The sequence below is a fragment of the Argopecten irradians genome, chromosome 2 (assembly GCF_041381155.1).
Source record: "Argopecten irradians isolate NY chromosome 2, Ai_NY, whole genome shotgun sequence".
Lineage (NCBI taxonomy): Eukaryota > Metazoa > Mollusca > Bivalvia > Pectinida > Pectinidae > Argopecten > Argopecten irradians.
This window is the reverse complement of record NC_091135.1, coordinates 8,798,290-8,822,435: the sequence shown is the minus strand read 5'-3', so window position 1 is coordinate 8,822,435 and position 24,146 is coordinate 8,798,290. Positions and strand designations below refer to the sequence as shown.

At 33.8% G+C, this 24,146-nt stretch overlaps 1 protein-coding gene across 1 annotated transcript in view; it reads left to right on the top strand.

Annotated features, from left to right (window-relative positions):
- Window positions 1–24,146, top strand: part of LOC138314363 (corticotropin-releasing factor receptor 2-like) — a 112,818-nt gene that overhangs the window by 30,368 nt on the left and 58,304 nt on the right. Inside the window, 1 exon segment of the mRNA XM_069254665.1 lies at window positions 9,984–10,104. Coding sequence (XP_069110766.1) covers window positions 10,014–10,104 — 91 coding nt within the window. The 5' untranslated portion in view covers window positions 9,984–10,013.

Sequence of the window (24,146 nt, the reverse complement as noted above, 5' to 3'; positions counted from 1 at the left end):
GGATTGGTCCGGGAATAATGTTTAGTAATTGGCTGTTTAATGTCTCACTGAGGAGTGTGTGTGTGTGTGTGTAAGGTCAAGGTCAGATTGTCTGTCCATGGATACCATCAGTTTCAAAAAGTACGGGATAGATCTGGTAACAAGGATGTTGCAAAACTGCAAAAATGTGATGGATACTCAGTGACTTACATTTAAATCGGTCTTAATAAACTGTACATGGATGACATAAGTTTAAAAAAGCACTGTTGTTGTACAACTGCAAACATGTAGTGAGTAGCATACATTTAAATGGATTTAGTGTCGGATTATTTAACCTTCTATGCAATACAAGATTGAAGATACTTCACTGCCCACAGAGCATAAACAATACCCATCATTTGAACAATAACTGATGTATAATCGTGTTTATATTTTGTCAAACATAGACAAAAATACATTTAAAATAATTCATTTTACTTCGGCGCTTGCTCAATCATTAATAAATTCCATGTCTGACATAGTGCCATGGATTGTTTTCGGGACGGAATTAATTATTTTTAATATTTTATCTCGAATTAAAAAAAGAAGGTCAAATTACTCAATGGTATTAATGGTGTCAAGAAAGTAACCTTTATAACTGAAGAAAAATAGCAATTCGTCTGCTACTGTTTCTGATTGAGAAAATGATACAATTCGTCGGTGGTGGAGCATCTTTAAGTACCCATCAATGACTTAATTAAGATGACCGCATTGGTAATCGCAAATATGTGAAGAAATTCCTGTGATAAAATATGTAGTTTTACATATTATTCAATGAATTTTATTCTAAACACATGCATTATGGTACTGACAACGAACCACCCTGTGTACGACGACCTGAGGTATGATTAATTTATTCTATTCGAATTAAATCTTTACAACTTATTTCTGTTACCTTTTACCTGCCGTCTTTTGATCGGTGTACACCGGGTTTATCCATCGCGCGCAATAGTTATTCCCGGTATAGCTAGTATTTTGAATCATGGTATATTGACGGTTCTGTCCTTATGTCAGCGCGACTCTAGGTACCATTCCCTTAAGTTGTAGTTTTGTTGGGGACATAATATGACGTTTTGATTATGTACACTGCAATTATGTCATTTTCTTATATTGTGGAGTTAATAGTCCAAATACAATAAATATCTGCGAGTGCATTTTGTTTAGTATATTTAAGAAATAGATTTTTATTTTGTTGAGGTTATGAGGGTATAATGATAATGGAGCACGTGTAAATTATGTAATTCCGGCGAAGCCGGGTTACACACAATTTGTTGTCTTTGCTTTGATTAAAGTCATAAAAACACCCATGATCTCTCTTTTGGGTTTTAGGTGTAGGTAGGTCGTGCACAAGCCAGAGTACACAGAGAAAAACAACTAGATTGCTGTCAGCATCTGCCAACTATCCCACAAGCCGTCGAACTCACGACAAAGAGAAAGATCTAGCTTGTAGTAATTTGTTGTGTCATAACATCTTTCAAGACCACTCTGCGACTACACCCAGTCAAAGGGCAGTAGTAAACATATATGTTATATGGGTTTTCGTCATTTGTCGAGGATGTTGAACTCCGAAAATAAACATTAGCGTATTTAAAGACGACGATAAAATAAATAGGTCTGTTTACAAATGTGAGTGATGAGGGAGAGGGAAAATGATGTTGCTTCTACGCTATATATTTGACTGTTAAGTGTCTGAATTCTTCCGTTCTTACACCTTATTCTAAAATAGACAAACAAATTATGCCGGGGCTGAAAACTTACATAATGAACAGCCAGCGGATGTGTTTTCTAATTATTTAGGAGACAGGAAACGGAATAACTCAAACAGACAAAACCTCATTTACAAGAAATGACATAGAGTTGATATAAATGTTTCAGCATTGGTTATTGTTCCGTCTAACAAGATGCTGATGGCTTTTGTCAACTACGGTAGTTTATGTTTTGCAACCAGTCCTCCATTATTGTAGAGGTCTTTTTTTCCATTTCAACACGTTGCAAGCTGCAGGTGCCAGTACAGAACACGTGGTATTATAAAGGATGTAGTGTAAAAGGAAGCAAACGGTTCACATTTGAAATGTTAGAATTTTTGAAAATATATATGCCGATTAGTGCAATTCCTTTAAATATCAATAAAATAAGGATGCTTGATGTTTCTTCTCTTGCTGTCTTGCAAAATGATAATTAATGATTATGATATAATAAACCGAAGGAGTAAACGATGCAATATGTTTTAAATACGACAAATATATATCAAGATAAAAACGCAATATTGCATGATTTCTAAACAATTAATATGCTTGTATATAAATGTATAATTAGTCAATTATTTTTTCTTTTATTTCTTTAACGACTACCCAAGCAACAACAGAAAAGTATTATCCTAATGGTCGCAAAGTCTTTATCTAAGCATTAAACGTCTTTTAGTCGGCATTCATATCCATTATGAATGCCAAATATACGTAGACAGAGACAAATTCAATGAAAAGCGCTACCACTTCACGTAGAATTTGTCTCTGTTTAGTTGGCATTCACATTGGTTATGAATGCCAACTAAAATACGTTCAATGCTTATATTTACATTTGGTTACACATTTATGATGAAATCCCAAGGTATTTCGCATCAATAATGAATAAATCATTCGTTATCGTCAAGGACGGAACAGCCATTTGAACTGTTTTTTTCCGTGATTGCTGGCACGACAATTGTGACGTCACAATGATAATGGCGTCATAAAAAGCGTTATGTAGAAAGTTCCGTCGTTGTTGTAAGTTGTTGGTGTTGTACTCCAAACATACAAACAACAAACTATGTTAGTACGTTATATGAATCGCTGTCCCTAATGCCACCCACGGATATCTCTGATCATAAATTACTTTGAAAGCTCTAGACCACGAAAGAAAGTGCTAACGAATAGTTCATGCTATACAGTGGGTAATTTGCGACTACAGGAAAATTGCATAATCAAACACATTTTATGCAAATATGTCTGCCAGTTTCCACAGTATAAGACATTTGAACTGTTTTTATGCTTGATATAATGCTTTGCATAAAACTAAAAGCCAAATATCAATGGAAATGGCCATATTATAAAGATGACAATTGATTATTAAGAACCATCATATTATTAAATTCTTCACAAATTAAGCGTTTGGAAATACAACATTTGCACAATATATTACAACAGTTTACATCCTGTGGTGGGAATATAGGTTCCCCTTACAACTGAATTTGAATATCACATGGGGCTAAAAAAAACCTATACATAGGTTCCCTTATCAGCATAAAGCTGAATTTGAATACAACATTGGTCTAAAAACCTATACATAGGTTCCTCTATCACCTTACAACTGAATTTGAATATCACATGGGACTAAAAACCTATACATAGGTACCCCTATCAGATTACTGCTGAATTTGAAAATCACATTGGTCTAAAAAAAACTATACATAGGTTCCACTATCAGACAACTGCTGATTTTGAAAATCACATGGGACTAAAATCCAAAACATAGGTTCCCAAATTTGAATATCACATGGGTCTAAAACTCTATACATAGGTCACTATCAGATTACTGCTGAATTTGAAAATCACATGGGTCTAAAAACCAATACATAGGTTCTCCTATCAGCTTACAGCTGAATTTGAATATCACATGGGACTAAAAACCTATACATAGGTTCCCCTACCAGCTTACAGCTGAATTTGAAAATCACATGGGTCTAAAAAAAACTATACATAGGTTACCCTATCAGATTACAACTGAATTTGAAAATCACATGGGTCTAAAAAGCTATACATAGGTTCCCTATCATTTACAGCTGAATTTGAAAATCACATGGGACTAAAAAAAACTATACATAGGTTACCCTATCAGATTACAGCTGAATTTGAAAATCACATGGGTCTAAAAACCTATACATAGGTTCCTCTATCACCTTACAACTGAATTTGAATATCACATGGGACTAAAAACCTATACATAGGTACCCCTATCAGATTACTGCTGATTTTGAAAATCACATGGGTCTAAAAAGCTATACAGAGGTCACTATCAGATTACTGCTGAATTTGAAAATCACATGGGGCTAAAATTCAAAACATAGGTTCCCCTATCAGATTACAACTGAATTTGAATATCACATGGGTCTAAAATCCTATACATAGGTTCCCCTATCAGCTTATAGCTTAATTTGAAAATCACATGGGGCTAAAAACCTATACATAGGTTACCCTATCAGCATAAAGCTGATTTTAATATTACTTAGGGCTAAAAACTAATACATAGGTTACCACCCTATCAGTTTACAGCTGAATTTGAATATCACATGGGTCTAAAAACCTATACATAGGTTACCCTATCAGCTTACAGCTGAATTTGAATATCACATGGGTCTAAAAACCTATACATAGGTTCCCCTATCAGCTTACAGCTGAATTTGAATATCACATGGGTCTAAAAACCTATACAAAGGTTACCCTATCAGCATAAAGCTGATTTTAATATTACTTAGGGCTAAAAACTAATACATAGGTTACCACCCATCAGTTTACAGCTGAATTTGAATATCACTTGGGTCTAAAAACCTATACATAGGTTACCCTATCAACTTACAGCTGAATTTGAATATCACATGGGTCTAAAAACCTATACATAGGTTCCCCTATCAGATTACAACTGAATTTGAATATCACATGGGTCTAAAAACCTATACATAGGTTCCTCTATCAGATTACAACTGAATGTGAATATCACATGGGTCTAAAATCCAATACATAGGTTCCCCTATTAGCTTACAGCTAATTAGCTAGGAACCAACATGTATCAGCTTATATAACAGCTTAGCTAGGACTAGAAACCGAGTTTCTTATTCATTAAAGCATCGGATGTCATATTTTCTATAAAGCATTGGTTGTCATATTTTTGATATGCATTGGTGTGTAACATACATTGGGTGTTCTAGCATATCCAGAGGAGCGCGTTAGCGCACAATGATAGATATGCTAGAACAAATCATCTTATGTAGGTATCTTAACGTGCTTGTCGGTGTATATCATACGTTTTGTTATTTTTATGGTTCTGTGGAGCAATTTTGATTGACAAAGATGTATTCATAATCTTCCTAATACTTTTTAGGTTTATGTCGTTCAAATGAAGCATATTCGGTTGATTTGAAAGACACTTGCTCATTCAAATGTATATATATGATTATATACAAAAACTCTATTTTCTGGACCATTAGCGGTTAAAGCGACATTCGTTTAGATTTGAATTACGTCATGGATAAGTTGTGTTGCAAACACTGAGACAGTAAATGCTTGCAAAATTTCCGATTTATTGCATACTCGCTTGTGAAAACCATTGAAATCGCAAAATCATATCATACAAATAAAAAAAATCTCTATAAATCTTCTGAACATCAATGCATGGCATCTTACTTGACGAATCTGCGTGGATAGAATCTTAATTGGGATTCCGTATGGGATTTCCGCCCGTCTTTGGACTTTATAAGCTCCATAGATCCATCGCCCTCCGTCATCCGATGCTGTATTCCACACGAGCATTCTTATCACAAACACCGCCTGTCCTTTTATTACCAAATTGATGCGTTTCTCCAGCACGCTCTCTCACAAATCACTATTTATCACTCATCACCTGGTATTGTTTCATTAAGGTCCTCCCTGTCTTAGAGATCGAACGACCTCACGTAACCTACGTACTATAATTCAGTGTAGTAAAGTATGGTTAGTCTAATGTGAGGATCACTGCCCAACAACCAACATATACAAAGTTGTTCGCGGTAGATTTTGCAATCTACTCAAAACAATTTCGTGCATTTGACAATTTCTCATAACAATAACTTATACAGGAAACCTTTGTTTAAACTTTTTATTTGAAATCTTGGTACAAAAATATAATACAGAAATGAAAACAAGGACAATAGAAACAAATGAAATTTTAACTAAGTAAATATATCACCTTAAGGTTACCTGTGAAAATAGTTGTTGTTTGAATTGAAAAAAATATTTTGAAAGCACCTGACATTCTGAAAATAGATCACGTGCAAAAATCTTTTAATGTCAAATTATGTACGTTTTACGGTATTGTTATTAATGTTGATTGTTTTTCTTCTTTTCTTTTTTACAATTGTTATTTGTTGTAAAAAAAATATTTACCGACAATTAATATACATTTTCGTCATTGTAATAATTCAGCTTCTTGAAAATTCCTTCTATCTCTCATTTGGAAGATTTTTCTTGATTTTCTTTTGCTATTTGAATGAAAAAAAGAAAGTTTCTTTTTTAATGCGCAGTGATTTTCCGTTTCACCACCTACTGGTATGCTTGTGGCATTGTTTGCATTGTTAGGGTTTTCTTTCTAATATTTGATTTAAGCAAAGTTACATGAGTTCCGTTTTAAAACATTTCCGTCCGAGTTGTGTTTTCCAGACAACCGGCGTCCGGATTATCGCAGGTTCAATAGTACTGTAGTTGAAAGAATACTCATTCAGGTATACACTGCTTATCTATGTGTACCAATTGATAGTATCATTCAAAGGTCAAACTATATATAAATATATGAAATCAATATATAATGTCAAACTGATTTATTGCTATAAATACCAATGCGTAAATAATTAATTACCTTAACCTCTGTACACCAGGTGTTAGATTTTTCAGACATTGACTTGGAGATTAATATGTTTTCCATTGTTACAGTTTTGTACAAAACAAACAACCAATACACAGGGAGTAGGACGACTGGTTCCCCCGTTGTCAGTATAATGTGACCGGGTTGGTTGTGTTGCTTGGTGTCTGTAGCGGCATGCTTCAGTGATAAAGCACTATAAAAAGGACAACAGTTTCACTATACAAGAAGACACAACATTAATATACCGCAGTCTCCCAAAACACGCACCTCGCACAACATACATGCAGCACACCGCATACATGGGAGGCCGTCTTTACATGATCATAGCTGTTAATAGGACGTAAATTAATCAAACAAACAAACAAACAAACAACCAATACACATGATTGTTACCTCTCAAGACTCCACTTGTAACTGCCAAAACCTCCACCTTATGGACCACCTTATAGATAAGATCTTGTATGGGTCATATATGTCCAATCTTTGCAAAATCTGAACTTTGTCTAAAGGACCATTTGGCTAGATTTATAATTTTTCATTGTCCAATCGGTACATGAATTCTTTTATAAAGAAGATAAGCATATAATTTTGGAACCTTTCCAAACTCTCTGTCTGTAATAGTGAGCGTTTGTACGTCTAAGGCTAAGTTCACATAACTTAAATATTGAACAAGGGAGATATAGCAATCGTAAGATAATTCAAAGGTTGTATGAGGTCTGTAATGCTAATGACATTGAAGATAAAAGACTTCTATGCAATTGTAACTCTGATTTAAGAAAAAAAAATCTTATCATTACAAACGCTTTTTAGTGTTTAAGTTGGTACTTTTATTATCAACCCAGATAATAGGGGGATTAAACAGATTGGGTAAATATATAGATTTGGCTTTAAAGCGATGAGATGATTTAATTTCGAACTTTTTCATGTTATTGAAATGTGCATTATAGAATTATTGATATTATTTCTGATGGAATTGTATATATATAATCAATCATACAATGCATCTGTTTTGTTATGCAAAATGTGGTTATATGTTTGTCCAGCACTGTCTGCATTGTATGTCAACTCTCCAATGTGTTATTAACGAGGACATAAAATAATCTTAATCTGAATCTGAACATCAATTTCTTGGAACAAAGGAAAATTGAATATTACTGCACATGCATTTGCAGTATTGGTACCACAGAGTATACCATCCATTTATAGAGAACTTGCTTGCGGACGCCGAACAATACGATGTTTTAGTTTTGGTACGTTTTATCAGTATTATATGGGACGTATCCTCGAAATATTCAAGTTCTAAATAATTGTGTGCGTTATGAAAAATTCTGAAACAATTTCGCCATCAAAAGAAAGTTATACGATACAGACGAAATGTACCAAAATTTTACAATATTAAATAATGTGGTACTGAATATTTCAGCAACATATTAAAATGTAAATCAGCTAGCTTTTGTAGCTGTGCTGATGAGTGTATCGTAGCTAAGCGAAGTCGAACGCGCCTTGATCATTGATGGGTGCCCTCGGCTCGTTACAGTATTTTGAATCCATGTGATCATGTAATTAAAACACCAATCCTTCTGACTTCTGGAAGCGTATCCTTGTATTTGATCAAATAATCGCTCAGGTAGCACTATAACAAGTAGGAGAGAATTGGAAGGGAATCCAGACATCTTCTAATAAAATGTGGATCTTTAGTTTAAGTATTAAAGTTTTGATATCGAATGGACCCCCTCCTGTGTAAGTGCAATTCATTGTAACTTTTTAAGAAATGATATTCCTTTTGAAACTTAAAAACCAAAACAAATCACAGCAAATATGAATTTCTATAAAAAGTGAAGAAGGAGTGTTCCTTAGTGACAGACAGTCCCAATGCAGAATGATACGTCTACCGAACACACGACATAACAATGTTTGTTACCCGTGTTTTCTCAGCAAACCGCAGTAATTGGCCCGACGGGATGAATGGCTGAAGCCGGGCCCGTCTGCGTCGGTCTTTATTATGGTAAAACAGTCGATATGAAAATCTGTCACAGTCGCTGTCCAGCCTTGCCTGTTCTATATAAGCCTTAAAGATGCGATCGTCAATATCTATAAAATTATTGATTAAATGTCATCAATATGTTGGTTTTTAGCAATGCGTAAAATATATGTTATGCATTCAGTTTTTTTATTTGTATCATTCCTCTGACAGAACTGCCAATCTCTGGCGGTAGCAACATCAGCAGATATAGATATGAAGATACAAAAGATATCAAGTTATCTTTAAGAAATGTTGAAGTTTATCACTATCATAAGAAATGTTATCATTTGAGAACAACTGGCCATCTGACCTTTAATACGTCAGATAAAACTGTATACAGTGGTTAATGACCGTAACGATACTGTAGCACCTCCCGAGGAAAATATAAAACTTGGCAGAGTTCTGTCACCAAGCATGACCGCAAGTTGTTTGCTCGCCGTGGCCAAACATCTTTTTTTCTCTTTTGTCAGAAGTGGAGATTTCGAAATTATTCAGTTACACATTTGTAATCAGCAAAATGTACCGTTAATCGCTTTGTGACCTGAAACGGCTAGCCTTACCAAAGACAACAGTCTAATGCATTACATACCAAAATGCCAAATAAGAACGACAGTCTAATTTTGCTTCGCAAGCAAACATGATACAAAATTTAATTTGAAATTTTGAAAATAAACAATTCCCTTCATGTTTCGTGTTATACAACATTGGCAGCCATTTGTATGATTCATTAGGAATTAGCTCCCGGTGGAGTCTTTTGTGACTTCAGTTTTGGATATGCCCTTGTAATGTGTGTTATAGTTGTGTGATAGAATCGCTCAAAACCACGTCGTTGCCTCCCTAAGTGATGGCGCTTATCTAATTGTTACACGTTTTTATTACACTCTTTTGTCATCTTGCACTTTCTTATGATATATTTCAGTGGACAGTTGACGGTTAATGTGATAACAAGTCAGTTAGACACTACATCGCGACATTTTGAATTAAAAGATTTGAGTCTTTATCTTGCTTTGACTCAATTAACTATTTCTCCGATAACGACATTGGACGTCACCAAAGTCTATAAATGTGTACCGGGATGGAACTGGGTCAATCATCGGTCACTAGGTAATTCAGCGATAGCGCATTCGGCTCATGTTCGGAGGTCCTGGTTTCGAACCCTTGTCTGGCCGCTTCATTCTCTCCCCTCGTGTTAAAAATATACAAACGACATCATGCGCAATAAAAACCAACAGCACTACTTACGTATAAAGGTTCATGGTATAAATTGTGTTAATGATCTATATTTCTATTGCAGGTTTTCGGATGGATAAACATTGCAGTTTCAATGGATCTTACAGAGGATATGTTTGCTGAGCGAGAGCCGTACCGGATTGTGTGCGAGCAGCTGATCGCCAATCAGACCAATCAAACACTAGGTAAGTGCACCAACCGACCAATCAAATGGACGTTTAGATAAATAAAGAGATGAAAACATATACAGATTGCAGTTATGTCGTGACTTCTAACTGCTGATGTTCAACAATGATTTGAAACCAGATCGGTATGCATTGTCTTGTAGATTAGCATGTAACAGTCAGTCGCACATTTGTACATTTTTTGTATATGTTTTGTGTATTGCTGCAAACTTGTTTTCTATATGGAACGTTGAAATGACGTCATGTGCACAAGAGTGGCAATGAAGTAGAACCGTAAATCTCAAAACGGTCAATTTAAACATCAATTATTTTTAATAGTAACAATTGCTCGCCAAATTAAAACAGTCCATACATTATAGGAAGATATACCAACAAGAAACAGTTATGTATGCGATAATTCAGAGCAATGCAATTTTCTTTGCTTTTTAAATAAAAAACAGCAATGTTATATTCTGTTTTAGAGAAGGTCAATTCGAACTACATATGTATTAAGAAACAATCAGAAAAGAACAAGTAACTACGTGATTCTTAAGAAATCATGTCTAGTTGTTCGCAATCGCAATCTAAATTTATCCGTAAAATTAAATCAACCAATAATGTAAACCATGTTATATTCGCTGCACCAGGCTAAAGCGTTTCCATTTCTTTCTTCTTTCTCGTGGCTATTTAATTTCGTGATTTGGAGTTAAAAGGCTTAAGAGTCTTGAAATTGAAATGTTATCGCGACGATTTATTTTCGCGAACACCAATTGGTTGTGAAATATATAAAAAATTAATTAACGCGAAAATTATTTGGATTACAATATACATTAATAGACAAAAACTGTCGGGAGGACCGAAACTAGGACGGACTATGTGATTGTTAGTCATACGAACTCTTTAACCAAAGATCTGCTTCAGGAATGTTTTATTCACGAATCAGGTATAAAAATTGTCCTTTTGTTTCTCTAAAGAACATCAGCAGGATAACCTTTTAATAGCTGATTAGCGATGATAATAAAGCACCTGCACGCAAAAGATATCAGAAATACAGAACAACAATTATCCTATCCACGTGGGATTATCCGCTGTTGCGTGTAACCTAACGACAGGGTGATAAAAAATTGGATCATGAAGTTTAGATTTAACGATACGCATTCCTGTAAATCAACATGAAATTGTTTTCACCAAAAACTCACTTTCGCTCGTTTAAAACGTTATTTGATCTTAAACTCGCTAGCGTCTATGTTATTACCTCGTTACATGCACAATTTTCTTTAATATGTGTTTTGAGAAAATAATTTCGTTTTCTCAAAGATATTGCATTTTCGAAGAACGCCACTCGCGAAAAAGAGTAAATGAATTTCCCTCGAGATTTTACCTGTCGAATACACTTAGGTCGTGCAGCTATCTGTCTTTCAGCCTTGTCTCTATTGCGTGACTTCGTCTCATCTGCCAATAGTCTGATCCCTCGCCTTTGTCATATACAGCTTGTTACAGTGATCAATATAGCAGCAACATGGACTTGGCGATACAGCCTATATTTCCGTTGGGTAATTCTCTGAGCAGGGATTTCACGACATCCGTGTCAAAGACAATGTTTCTAATACAATTTGGTTGATAAACATGTTTGGAATTGATCTTGTGAAGTGGAGTATGAATTCAACGAATTTTGACATGATTTCCTTCTATTTATGCCCTTCACTCAATTTTACCGAGATCGCTGCTATATTACATTGCTTGTAACTAGAAATTCTACCCTTGAATCCTACGCTGGAAAAAAATGTTTTAATTTTTTTTAATTAATCAGAATTTTCAACAGTATCAAAAGAAGATAATATTCATTTTAATAATAAAGGCATCAGTGATAACACAGTGAAGGTTGATTGATATATGATATGTAATTGCATTGTGGGTTACACAACACAAAGGCGAACAACTTTTATAATTCTACACCATAGTTTAATTGGTGACATTTTACTTTGTTGCTTTGAACCTATGACATTTGTTACAACTAATAAATATGGTCCATATGGAACGGTTTTCAATCAATAAACTTGTAATTGGAGGTCGAAGATTTTTTTTCTGCGAATACTCAACAACACAGAATCTGCAAATCCTGACATGAACAACGACTTTGAGAAAAAGAATACAGCGTTTCTGAAAGTTACGACCCATATCTAATAAAACACATATGCATAAACATAAACATAAACATATATATATATTTATATATAGACATAAACAAGCTACTGGAACATAGCTTTACTTATCATGTTCCGTTGCCCCACACAACAATTTTCAAGATAGCTCATGATTAAGGGGACTTTACCTTACCTTTTCATTCTGAAATAGCTTAAGTTACAGTGAAAAAAAGTCATTATTATGGTTAGTTATATGATTTCGTTACCTACATAATTTTATACAGAATCCCAGATTTAGGGTCCCTTAGCCTTGGGGTTATAATATATTGACAATAAATACATAGATAGATTGATGACCTATCGTTTTACTTGACGATCTTCATTGACTTCCGTCCTGAAACTTATACCGATTCTCATCAACCATCAAACCAACCACATAAAATAATGATGAGACACTGGTTTCGACATTGCTGACCTTATTCATTTTATTTATTGGATACCTTCTATAAATAGTAAGATATCTACCTACTTTTGTGCGGTTTCTACCCTATATTGGTAGGCACTTCCTTGTCAAGCTGTCTGGTTAGAGGCATTGTTTCAGTTATGAAGACAGATTGATGTCAATCACAACATAGAGCAATTTCACAAGACTAAGGATAACATTTGTTTACTTATTGTTTACTTTACAAATATGCATATATCTTTCCTCTATTTCGTCAGAAATCGATAAACTCTTTTAATGCACGGGGGTCATACATAACTCTATATAAAGTGATCGTTTCTGCTTCAGCTTAGTGTTTGGTATGTATTCGTCACCAAGATACGGTGGCCTAGAAGTATCAGATCTTTTCATCTAGAGCAGATGTGAGTTTCATTTATCTCAAATTGATGCAGCGAGTGAGGTAGATATTAGGAAATCATAACAGAAACACAACTCTACTGATGCTTTTTAGCTATTTGACATTACAAGTATAAATTTGATATAAATCTGGAACCAAGCCTGTATTTTTGCAATTTATATATGCTTTTGCTCAACTACATAATACAATGAATCCGCGATAATCCGAACGTCAATAGTCTGGAAAACTCACAATCCAGACGGAAATATCATGGAACGAATTTCCATAACATTATTTATATTCACTAGTCCGGAAATTCGGATTTCGAATCTGGAACTCCATTTTGGGAACGGAATTTTTTCATTAATAAATCCCCGCAATAATCTGGACGATTTTCTAACACCACATGCCATGCTCCACTGTATACTTTTTGTCTGATTTAGTATATTCTCGGTACATTGTAGGTAACAGATTGTTACTAAAAAGTATGCTCTTGGTGTACTTTGTCTTATTATAAGAGGATTTATCAATCTAGAGATATATGGTTTAGCTATGGTTTATATCTATGTGTTTGACTACATTTCTTTACACCACATTTTGTCCTCTGAGAATACACCAGACTTCGATGACTCGAAGACTTCGAACGAAGTTAAAAGGGTAAAAGATCACACGGTATGCAGTAGGAAAACGAGAAAATGGCATTTAATGTGCGATTTGTTCTTTTCCTTAATTTAGTAACATGTACTAGACCTATAAAGATGGTGATGGTATTTATCTACATGGTACTAAAATGAGCATATAACTAATGTCAAAGCGACATATGAACTATATCAAATGATGTATAAGAAGAAATAGTAGTTGTAATTTGGGGTAATGCATATATCGGAATACACCGGCGTCTTTTGTTTTACTCAGATGGGTTATTCCTAAGCTAAAGTGAATTACAACGTAGTTACCCTCGCAAGAAAATTACATAAACTGACACTTTAGTCCATCAAAGTATCTATATCTTATTCTACAATTCAGCGTCAAACAAATAAAATATCTCTAAGAGTGCACGAACTTAAAATAATATATTTATATATATATGAAAAATTTACAGAAGAAAGATTGTAAATGTTTTGAATTGAAGTTTTAAATTAATTTATATTAGTTGTCTTTAGACAACCAGTTGTAATGTTCCGTACATAATGTTTATTTTACAATCAAATATCCATTTGCGATATTAAATGGTTAAATAGAATATCTTTCGATTTCATTCTCATTGTCTTTCTACTAAAATGAGAAACACTAACCAAGAAAACCTACAAAAATGGCATAGCCGCGAGTTACAATAAGAAACACTTTTTCATAAACTACTTATGTAACACCGAACCCGGAATTAAATCCGAATTTGTTCAGAACGTAGTCAGTAAGGTATCTAAAACTGATAAATCATTTTTATTGGATCAATATGTCTACTCAGACCAATATATCTTGGCTAAGAGTACATTGTTACCGTGGTATGTGAGCAAAGCGTGTTATTAGCCAATGGTTATAGGATATAAGCGCTGTTGTGTTATCTCATTTTACGTCTTGGTAAAATGTTCTGCAGTAGAACAGAGTTATATTGTGTTAAATGGGATAGACTCTGTCGTATCAAAAATGTATATTTGTAGGAAAAATAGGTCGGTAGCTATATCAACATATCACCACAATGATACATCAATCCATGCGTGATTACATAAATGAATGTAAATAAGTATACATGTATAGGGCTTGAAACGCGTTGTCCATATTTCGCGGTTACGATAACGGAGCCTATGCACTGAGATTTCATGTTGAAGTACACCAACTGTAATATTCATAGATCAATCAAGTGTTTATGTTATTAACGTTTCCTTTTCAGTAAAACTTTGAACATAGTGAAAATAAATCACTCGCGAAATTTACACGTTATACAGTAATGTACTTAATTCACAGAGCGATTATGTTGAAATTTACACGTTATACAGTAATGTACTTAATTCACAGAGCGATTATGTTGATCACGGTACGCTACAAGATTGAAAAAGAAACAAAAATGAAACAAAAGAACATTTCTTTTTCATGAGTTGACGTCTTAATATTGTATCTGTATCTATACTAAAGCTAAACCACAATGTGTAAAGATTTGTATCAAACAAATTTAATTAAATATTCGTATAAACCAAATGATAAGGTACTTTCTCTGTAACAAAACCTTCTAAAAACAGCCTGTTATTGTCGCGGATCAAAATTTCGCGATTAGATGAAAACAAATCGCGATCTAGCTTTAAAAGTATGTTTGATGTAAACATTTCTCAATATTTCGTAGATCAATTTTCGCGATCATCGCAAAGTGCCGCGAAATCGCGAAAATATCATCCCCGCGAAGCTTACCGGCTATACGGAAGTATGCACATATTCGCGTCTAAGTACAAGTTAATATTACTGTCTAATTTGTAAATATACAATCAGATTGATGATAAACATATCAGAAAAGATGTTTCTAATGTGGTCGTCATAGCAACAGCATAAACAAAACAAACAAGAGTCAAGACATTCACCCCAAAATAGGCGTTCATAGTGTTATGTATGTAAGCTATATGGACAAACATCATATTTTTTGCCTGTATGATAACATTAAGTAAAAGGCTAGGAGCATAGTCAATTTATCAAAAACACAAAATCACGGGTCCCATACAATGTCTAGCCTGGACTGGCTGTCCAAGTCTATTTAATAAATCAGAAGAAAACAACGTTTAATTCATCACCATGTGCCACGTACAAAAGGTCCGAAATAATCAAATAGACGCTTGGGAAATTACAAACACCCATGTCATATTGACGAATGTCAGATTCTTTCATGGTCTGTCAAAAGTTTCTACGTGACCAAATCGCAGCGGAAAGTACAAAGAAACTTCTCTGAAAAAAAGACTTTCGGGAATCATTTCACAAATGATTATATTGGACAAGAGTGCACGTTTAGACTAATCCTGTGTAACCATGGTAACCATCAAGTTACTTGACACACTTTTGGTGCAACGTCATCTTATTTAATACCAATGATTAATGTAATAGCTTTGTTGTATGTCGCGTCATGCTGTTTGAAATGGGTTTCAGGGATCAATGAAATAGTTACATCTGCACTTGTGAAATAACCAACCAACAGAATCCACCGACGTAATTAAAGAAACAAATTAAAGTGTAGCCATGTTTGAATGCTTATTCCCGCGTGTGTTTATTAGTCACAGTTGATTTGTTTTCCTATTTAGGTTATGTCTTTTCAACACCAATTGTCATATATTTCGTATTGGTAATGGGAAATCATCGAATCTGGAAATGCTCGAAGTTTATTAAATCCCTCGCCAAATATGAAAAGATAGCAATGGGAAGTCGGACATCAACATTCATATTAATTTAATAAAACAAAATAGAAGAAAGTGATTGAAAAAAATGTTTGAACTGTATTTAAAATAAAATTATACAACTTTAACATATGGCCGATCATCATGTGTAACCAAAGGAATGGAATGATGTGTTGATGAATGAAACGATACTTTATTCAAACTTATTTTCGTTTTCAAATGTTTAGAATATGTTTGAGGCCTTTTAGCCTAAGTACTAATCAAAACGACTTTTTCTCTGAATTATGTGAACAAAATAGTTATGTTTTATTATATATATATATATATATATATTATAAGAAAGAATGGTATGTATCTACAAAACTGCATAATTATATACATTTGTCATTATAATTACTTGACACATACTATTAACCTACTCTGAATCTATCAAAATTTAGAGTAACGATTCTAGCAGATGTGAAAAATGGTTTGTGTATATTGTAGTATGTTTTGCACATGGAAAATTTGTGTATAATTCATTATTACTGAAATGACATAAACCGTAAAATGCGTTATATCTCCACTTTGGTAATACTCGTTTACTGGCTGTTTTGCCTCCATATCCTCGAATCCAAAGTGTTACTACCAATAAGCGCATTAAGTGGATACAAAAGTCAACATAATTCAAATAACCCATTCCTATTGTCTCACTTTTTTGCAATTATGTTAAATTGAAGTTCTCACTAGCCTAAGTTTGTAAGTTGATTTAAAATGTCATTTTTACAATCGATAAGATTTCATTCATTACAAAAGTAATTGAGAAAACAACATTGTAACCCTTTTAAGTAAATTTCGTTTTGAGTATAAAACCAGGTGGGTGATAACCAAAGCTAACACTTTCAGGAATTGAAAATAAAAGCCTAGCCATTTAAAGGTATTGACGTTTTTTGTTTTTTTAAGGCTTTCAGAGCAATTCTGATTTTGTGATAGGATGCACTTTTATTAAAAACCATTATCATAAAACGTCTTGGTAGATAATTTTCTATTCCCACTTATGCTGATTGATCGACTTCGAAGAAATAAAATTACAACATTTCATGTAATAAATGACAAAAAGACAAAGACAATTACCAATTTGTGTCATGGTAAATCGATGTTTATGATTCAATACGTAATTTGGTGATATTACAAGCGTACCTATCGTAGCAATTGGTGTTAAATCATGATTTTGTCCATTAGCCAATGATGTATTATATCACGTCCGCGTATATATTATATATAGGTGTATTACATGCAAATCAGTGTAAATAATAATATTCCTTGTCATTTGCGTTTATTACTCTAGTTATTTTTTGTGAATCACGAATATTTGATTTTTTGCGACTTTGTATCTTGTATCCTCATCTTTAGAATATTGTTTATCAGTTTGTCAGGCAATGTACCGTATTAAGGTGTTGAGTTGAATATCGCACAAAACAGTATTTGTACATCCTCCGTCTTGTCACATAAAAGCAAAAAAAAAACGTTTGTGTTAAATGGCTAGCGGATGGTGACATTTAATATTACATGAAATATATCATAGACAAGCAAATCAAATGTCAGACTGACTATGGCATTATATAATCCGTCTTTGTATATTACAGAGTTAGCTCCCTTGTGGGTAGGTATTAATTGTTACTTCATATTTGTGAGCGCAATTCACGTCGTTTTCTCCTAAACGTATGACGATATGATCGCAAGCACATGACGTCACAATCAATACCTACCCGCAAGTGCATATAACTCTGTAATATGCAAATTCGGAATATTGAGAATGACTCTAAAGGATATAAAATATTAAAAAAATAGAGCGTAAGTGTTTTTAAAAATAATTTCAAATTAATTGAAAATATTTCCTAGTTTTTAAGAGATAATTGTTTTAGTATTCGAAAAGTACTTCTCGTATTTGCCAGTAGGCTTCTCATGTATGATGTTATATCTAACATAAGTAGCTATGACTAGTGAGGCATTTGTAAATGAAAACTAAAAGAATTTTGTAAAGTCGTTTTATGGGAAGTATCATGTTATCTTCCAGTCTTGTATATGTATGTTAGTTAAGAAATGGCGAAAACATTACAAAATACAAGAAAATTAAAAAGGCATTAAAAACAAATTGGCATGGATTTACAGCAAAATGTTGGCGCCAGTCAAAGCATTAAAAATATTTGACTCCTTTCCTATTTCATTTTCTACTCGCACAGACGAATGTTTATGCGTTTTAACATAAAAACACTTGCGATTTTATGTTTGAAAAAAAATGAATTTGACAACGCGTTACCTTTCTAACCTGATCGCGTTTCGAACAAGTGTGAAACCCGTGTTTGTATAGAAAAGCAGCATTTAAGTAATGAAATGTAATGCAACTATCATTCGGATTACGATTTTTACTGTGCCATTTTATCTTCCCATTACCTTTGGAGAAGTAAACCTTGTTTAAAAAGAACAATCGGGTAATCTCATTTGTAAATGTAACTAGATCCCTTCGACTGTGGAACGGGGTGATTTGTTTTTATTTAATTTTATCTTTTGTTTTTATTTTGTTAATGCATGAGAAAACTATGCAAAGACAAGGCAAAACTGATTTAATTCTCTTTTGCCTGTTTTGTAAGAAAATCAAATTTTACACCTCAAATGTGTCTTCGCCCGACACAGTTTTTATTTCACATCCCTGTTTGTTACTACGCAAATCAATTTTGAAAGATTTATACGGCACGCTAATACACTTGTTTTAATTTGATTAATGACACATGTTCTGCTTGTAATTGATTTATGTCTGTAACAGTAACATGCTGGCGCCGAGTCTTCTTGAATAATTACCAATGGACCTAGTTAACACTGAAGATACAGAAATCAAAACCGGAGATATGTTTTTCATGCAGTATGATTGGATCTTAATGGATACAGTATATGGGGCCTGAAAATACTAAATCATATATTCAAACCAGATGGAATATTAAGATCGTGATATTGTTGCAGTTAAAATACAGATCAGAACATAGACTATGCATGCGCTTGCGTTCCGATTTGCTTCTAATCTTACAGATATTTTCTGTTACGTCTGGTAAGCCAAAATAAAACTTTTTTGTATTCGTTGTTCATAACGATAAGTTAATTTGCTTAACGTTGAAATAATCTATTTTATTCCCCATTTATCATGTTGATTCATTTTTACTATTGATATATCTATTAATTTAACCACTGCGGAAGCAAATTGTTTTACTAGCCATCATTCTCCTTGTAACACGGAGTTTGCGTTCTCATTTAAAAAATATCTACATCTTGATAGCTTTTAAAATTACAATAGTTCTTATCTTGTGTTGAATGCCTCGCCAAAACACCGACTTTTATGACAACCTGCACATTGACATTACTCCACATAATAAAAGCAGATGTTCAAAATATTAGGCCCGGACGTATTCATATTTTTGAATAAAATGTTCTGCCCAAAAGTTGTTTATTCAGAATAACTATGGATTTATTTTTACATTAAACTATTTATGTTTTTGTGTTGCAGTCCCTAGTTCTAAATAAAAGTATCCACATTTTGCTACAACAAATACCATTATGATAAAATAGAGAATACGCCTATCATAGGTCTATTTATTGTACTTTAAAATTGATTTGATGTTCCATTGGAAATTACATCGGCAGACAAGTATTGCCATATTAATAAAAGGCAATCGTAACAAGAATAATTAGGTATCATATTTCTCAAAATGGTAACTCGTTTTATTTTTATCTATATACATTGTTAATAAAACTCAAACTCATATCCATTCTCTATTAATCATAAAATTTGATATTCCATTTTTATATTAATTCTAAAACAACACTAAAACAGAATGTAATAACATGATATAAAGAACGTCTATCGGTTTTAATACTTATTGCCTCTTCAAGTATTATATAAGTGTTTAATAGCACTTGGAGTAGCAATGAAATAAACATTTCCTAAATAATAAGGATACTTTTATGGGACATGAATATAAGTGTTTGACTTAATGCTCCCGTAAACTATTACCCATGGGTTTTTTTTTTAAATCATACAGAAATACAAACTATTTGTTTTATTCATATTTCAACCAATTAAGCTGATACAAAGTAAAAAAAATCCATGAGTGGCTGTACGGTTTCTGAAGCTGAGGTATATTCGTGTTGTGTCTCTTTGCGACAGTGGAAACTCTTTCTCGTCTTATTGAGATAGACCGCTAAATATACCGTACAGCAAACTCCACACGTTAAACTGAAAATAGGACAAACCAGTCGTTCTATTCATTTTATGCTGATCACTGATGAATAGGAGTGGAGACAACCTTTAAACAGACTTAGGTGTACCAGACCAGAGGACAGAACGCCAGGCCAGGAGAACCTTATCTCTAGATTCTTGAAGTGTGAAGCGGATCGTATAATCTTTGTTAACATAGATGACAGAACCCAAGGGTTGTCTTAGCAGAGGTGGTGTTCGGGGTGACGTTAAAAAGGACAAATTCAGGTCCAATTGACCCAAGTTTTGTCGCATTATACGATCATGTAATGGGTACAGCAGGTACAATTTTAACGCCCTACCTGGAAAACTGTGTTGCTTGAGAAACCTTATTTATGCAAGTTAATGTTAATAAATAATCGCAGCGATCTTAAATGAATACGTTAGAATAAACACTTTACGTAAGCATGCAATGCATGTGCCAAATAAGTTTTCCTAACATGAAGTAGCTGCAAATAGTATTTCTAAATTATTTCATTGATTTGAATTTTTTCTATGTTATATGTTCGTTGTAAATTTTACGCAATACTAAACATTACTATTCAGCATTTTATTTATTCTATCTGATAGCAATATGATATGCCCAACATTAATAGTTTTGTATCATAATAAAAAATGAAACGTCTAAGTTGTGACAAAAATTTGCGTTGGCTGTCACATAAAAACGAATGACTTGCCATGCATGTCATTTACCCTCCATCCGAACCGTCTATCTTTCTGTCGTTGTTTGTCAACATTTGTGTTTTAGATGGAAAAGCTATCACATCAAATTCAGAAGCATTACACCGAAACGGTGATGAAAGGGAATTGCATAATATCAGAAGCATGATGCCTGTTGTCCCGTCTAGACTAGTTGTCCATAAGGGTGCAATTCCCAATCATTCGTGCAAATTTACAATCCAGACAAAAATGTCATTAGCGATATTTGATTTCCGTGATCAAATTTGATAAGTGGGGACATAAATAGCTTTATTGTTGATTTTCGTGAGCATGAGCATTAACATTTATTATTCCATAAGAGCATTTCATGTATTAATATACTTGTCTATAGAGTGCATATTGTTACTCTAGTAGTATCTCTCACTACGTGGTGTATTGTGATGCAAACATAGATTAGCCGAGATGATGAATTTTGCCAAGTCAGTCTCAGGTTTCCGTGTCGAGCACCAAAATAAACCTTGTATTGCAAAACACTTATAACTTGTCTTCTGTTTATCCTGCAACCATTTAATTATAGATGACATTTCAAAACAATTTAACATTGTACGTTATTTACTTGGTTGCGCTTGAAGCGCGATACTGCTTTCTAGCACAGGAAAAGAGGCATTTTTTTACTGCCGTTGGAAATGTATAAGTGCTTTCGCAAGCAGTTCCAGTAATTCTGTTTTTTAAATTGAAACTGCCATTGCACTGAAACACATGAAAATAAGAATTAGACGATACTGCACTACGGGATTTTCGATATTGTAAAATGGCGTCGTTCCGGTGAATGTGACGTTACATTGTGACGGGACTAAGTGACAATACAAGCAACGGGAAGTTTAAGTTCGTATGAAATGCCACGGAGCCGGAGGTCTCATAAGTTCGGATTCAACTTAGAAAAAGTTCCGCCAGATTTGCAACAAATTCGCGTGATTGACGGATAAAGCATTTCGTATTGACGGATAAAGCACACGTTTATCCGGCAGTACATATACGTTTTATTTTAAGCATTCTTATTTTATATTTTAGCTGTATTTCTATTTTAGCAAATTAAATACAATTTCTTTACATACAAACCTGTGTTTCTATCCGATAACATTTGACATTTAAGTCATGCTATTTCACCTGAAAGCCACACTGGATGTTACTGCTTATAGACGTAAGCTATCCCTGCGTGAAAATTTAATATAACAATGATATAAAACATATCCCTCTTCTTAATAAAGTAGTCGCTGTCTACATTGATACTTGTACATGTTTATTAGATCACAAAATAAAATTATATATCCTTTATTAAATTGTCATTTCTGTCTTTACTAGATTTACACCTTCTAATTACATTGTAACGTATCGCCTTGCCAGCATTCCTGGTCGGGTCATTTATCAAAGTCGGTAGCCTGATGTCAAAAACACTTGCCAAAGTACATTGTAGCAACTTATTAGGTTGAAAGATTCTCTAACAGGAACAATGCTACTGGTAATGGTTATGAACGAGATCAGTTTTAAGGAGTGGTAATTGTTGGCTGTGATCCTTTGTAAAGAAATAGAGTCACTATGACACTGTGACCTTGGTTTGCTGGAAGAATCGTGTCAGATGACACAATTCGGGATCGTGGGCCAACAAAATGGATTCACTTCTAAGCTATCGTGTGATATGTGTGTGTGATAAAAGATGATTGCACATTAAGACTGCGAAGAGATATCGTATAAAAACATCAATAAGAACAAAATGCTAGCTAAAATTATGGGAAATTCTAGTAAGCTTATGGAGTTACTTTTTTAATAATCGCTATTGTATCTTTGACATTTGATTCCATATGGTCATATTAAATGAAAATAAGGACATTCGCCAAATCATTCTTCTGACTATATGACACTACAAAACTAAAAGAGAAATTAAATTGTGAAAATATTAGATCGCAGAATGCGCTAAGTGTGGTTAGTGTCCTTTCTGTGCCCCAAATTTTTTAATCAAGTAGTTTTAAGAAATCAAGTTGTTTTATTTAAAATATAACCATTACTAAAATTTAATCTTTCATACGGGTCTTGCTTTCAAATCACTCATAGCATTTCTTTTTTGCTGTTTGCTCTTGTTTCGGAGGTAGTCTTTGCGCCATCTTTATCATATGTAAAATCTATTTTAAAGTTCGTTTCTCTTTTTCATATATACATGTAATTACCCTTAGCATTCGAGTATATTTCTAATGCTGTTCAGCTACTGGTGTTGTTTATATGTGAAATAGATAACCATGCATCACTCTACATTTATTGCCCTGGCGGTAGGGAGACACGATACCCAAGGCATGTCATATTTCCCGAGGGCGTAGCCCGAGGGAAATGTTATTTGCCGCGGGTAAACTAAGCGTCATGTATCCCTACCGTCAGGGCAATAAATTGTTTATTATACCGAACAAATGAAGTTTTTCTCGCGCTAGAATACAAGTCGTCTAACGTATAATAGATAGTTGTTTGCCCAAAACACTGTTGCCGTGTTGAGCTAACGTTACAGATATTGTTAAATCAGAAGTTAGACCTACCGCATCTTTCAGCCCAAATCAACACCCACTTTAGCATGTTACATCATATAAACATTACATGGAGTGTAATTGTGTTAACTGTATCCTTTATCATAAGAATATTAATACATTTCCTCGGACGAAAGCGTCGTCTGCCATCCATTTTGTTTGTTATCGGAATACTTCGGAGAGTTCCGTTACACGAACGA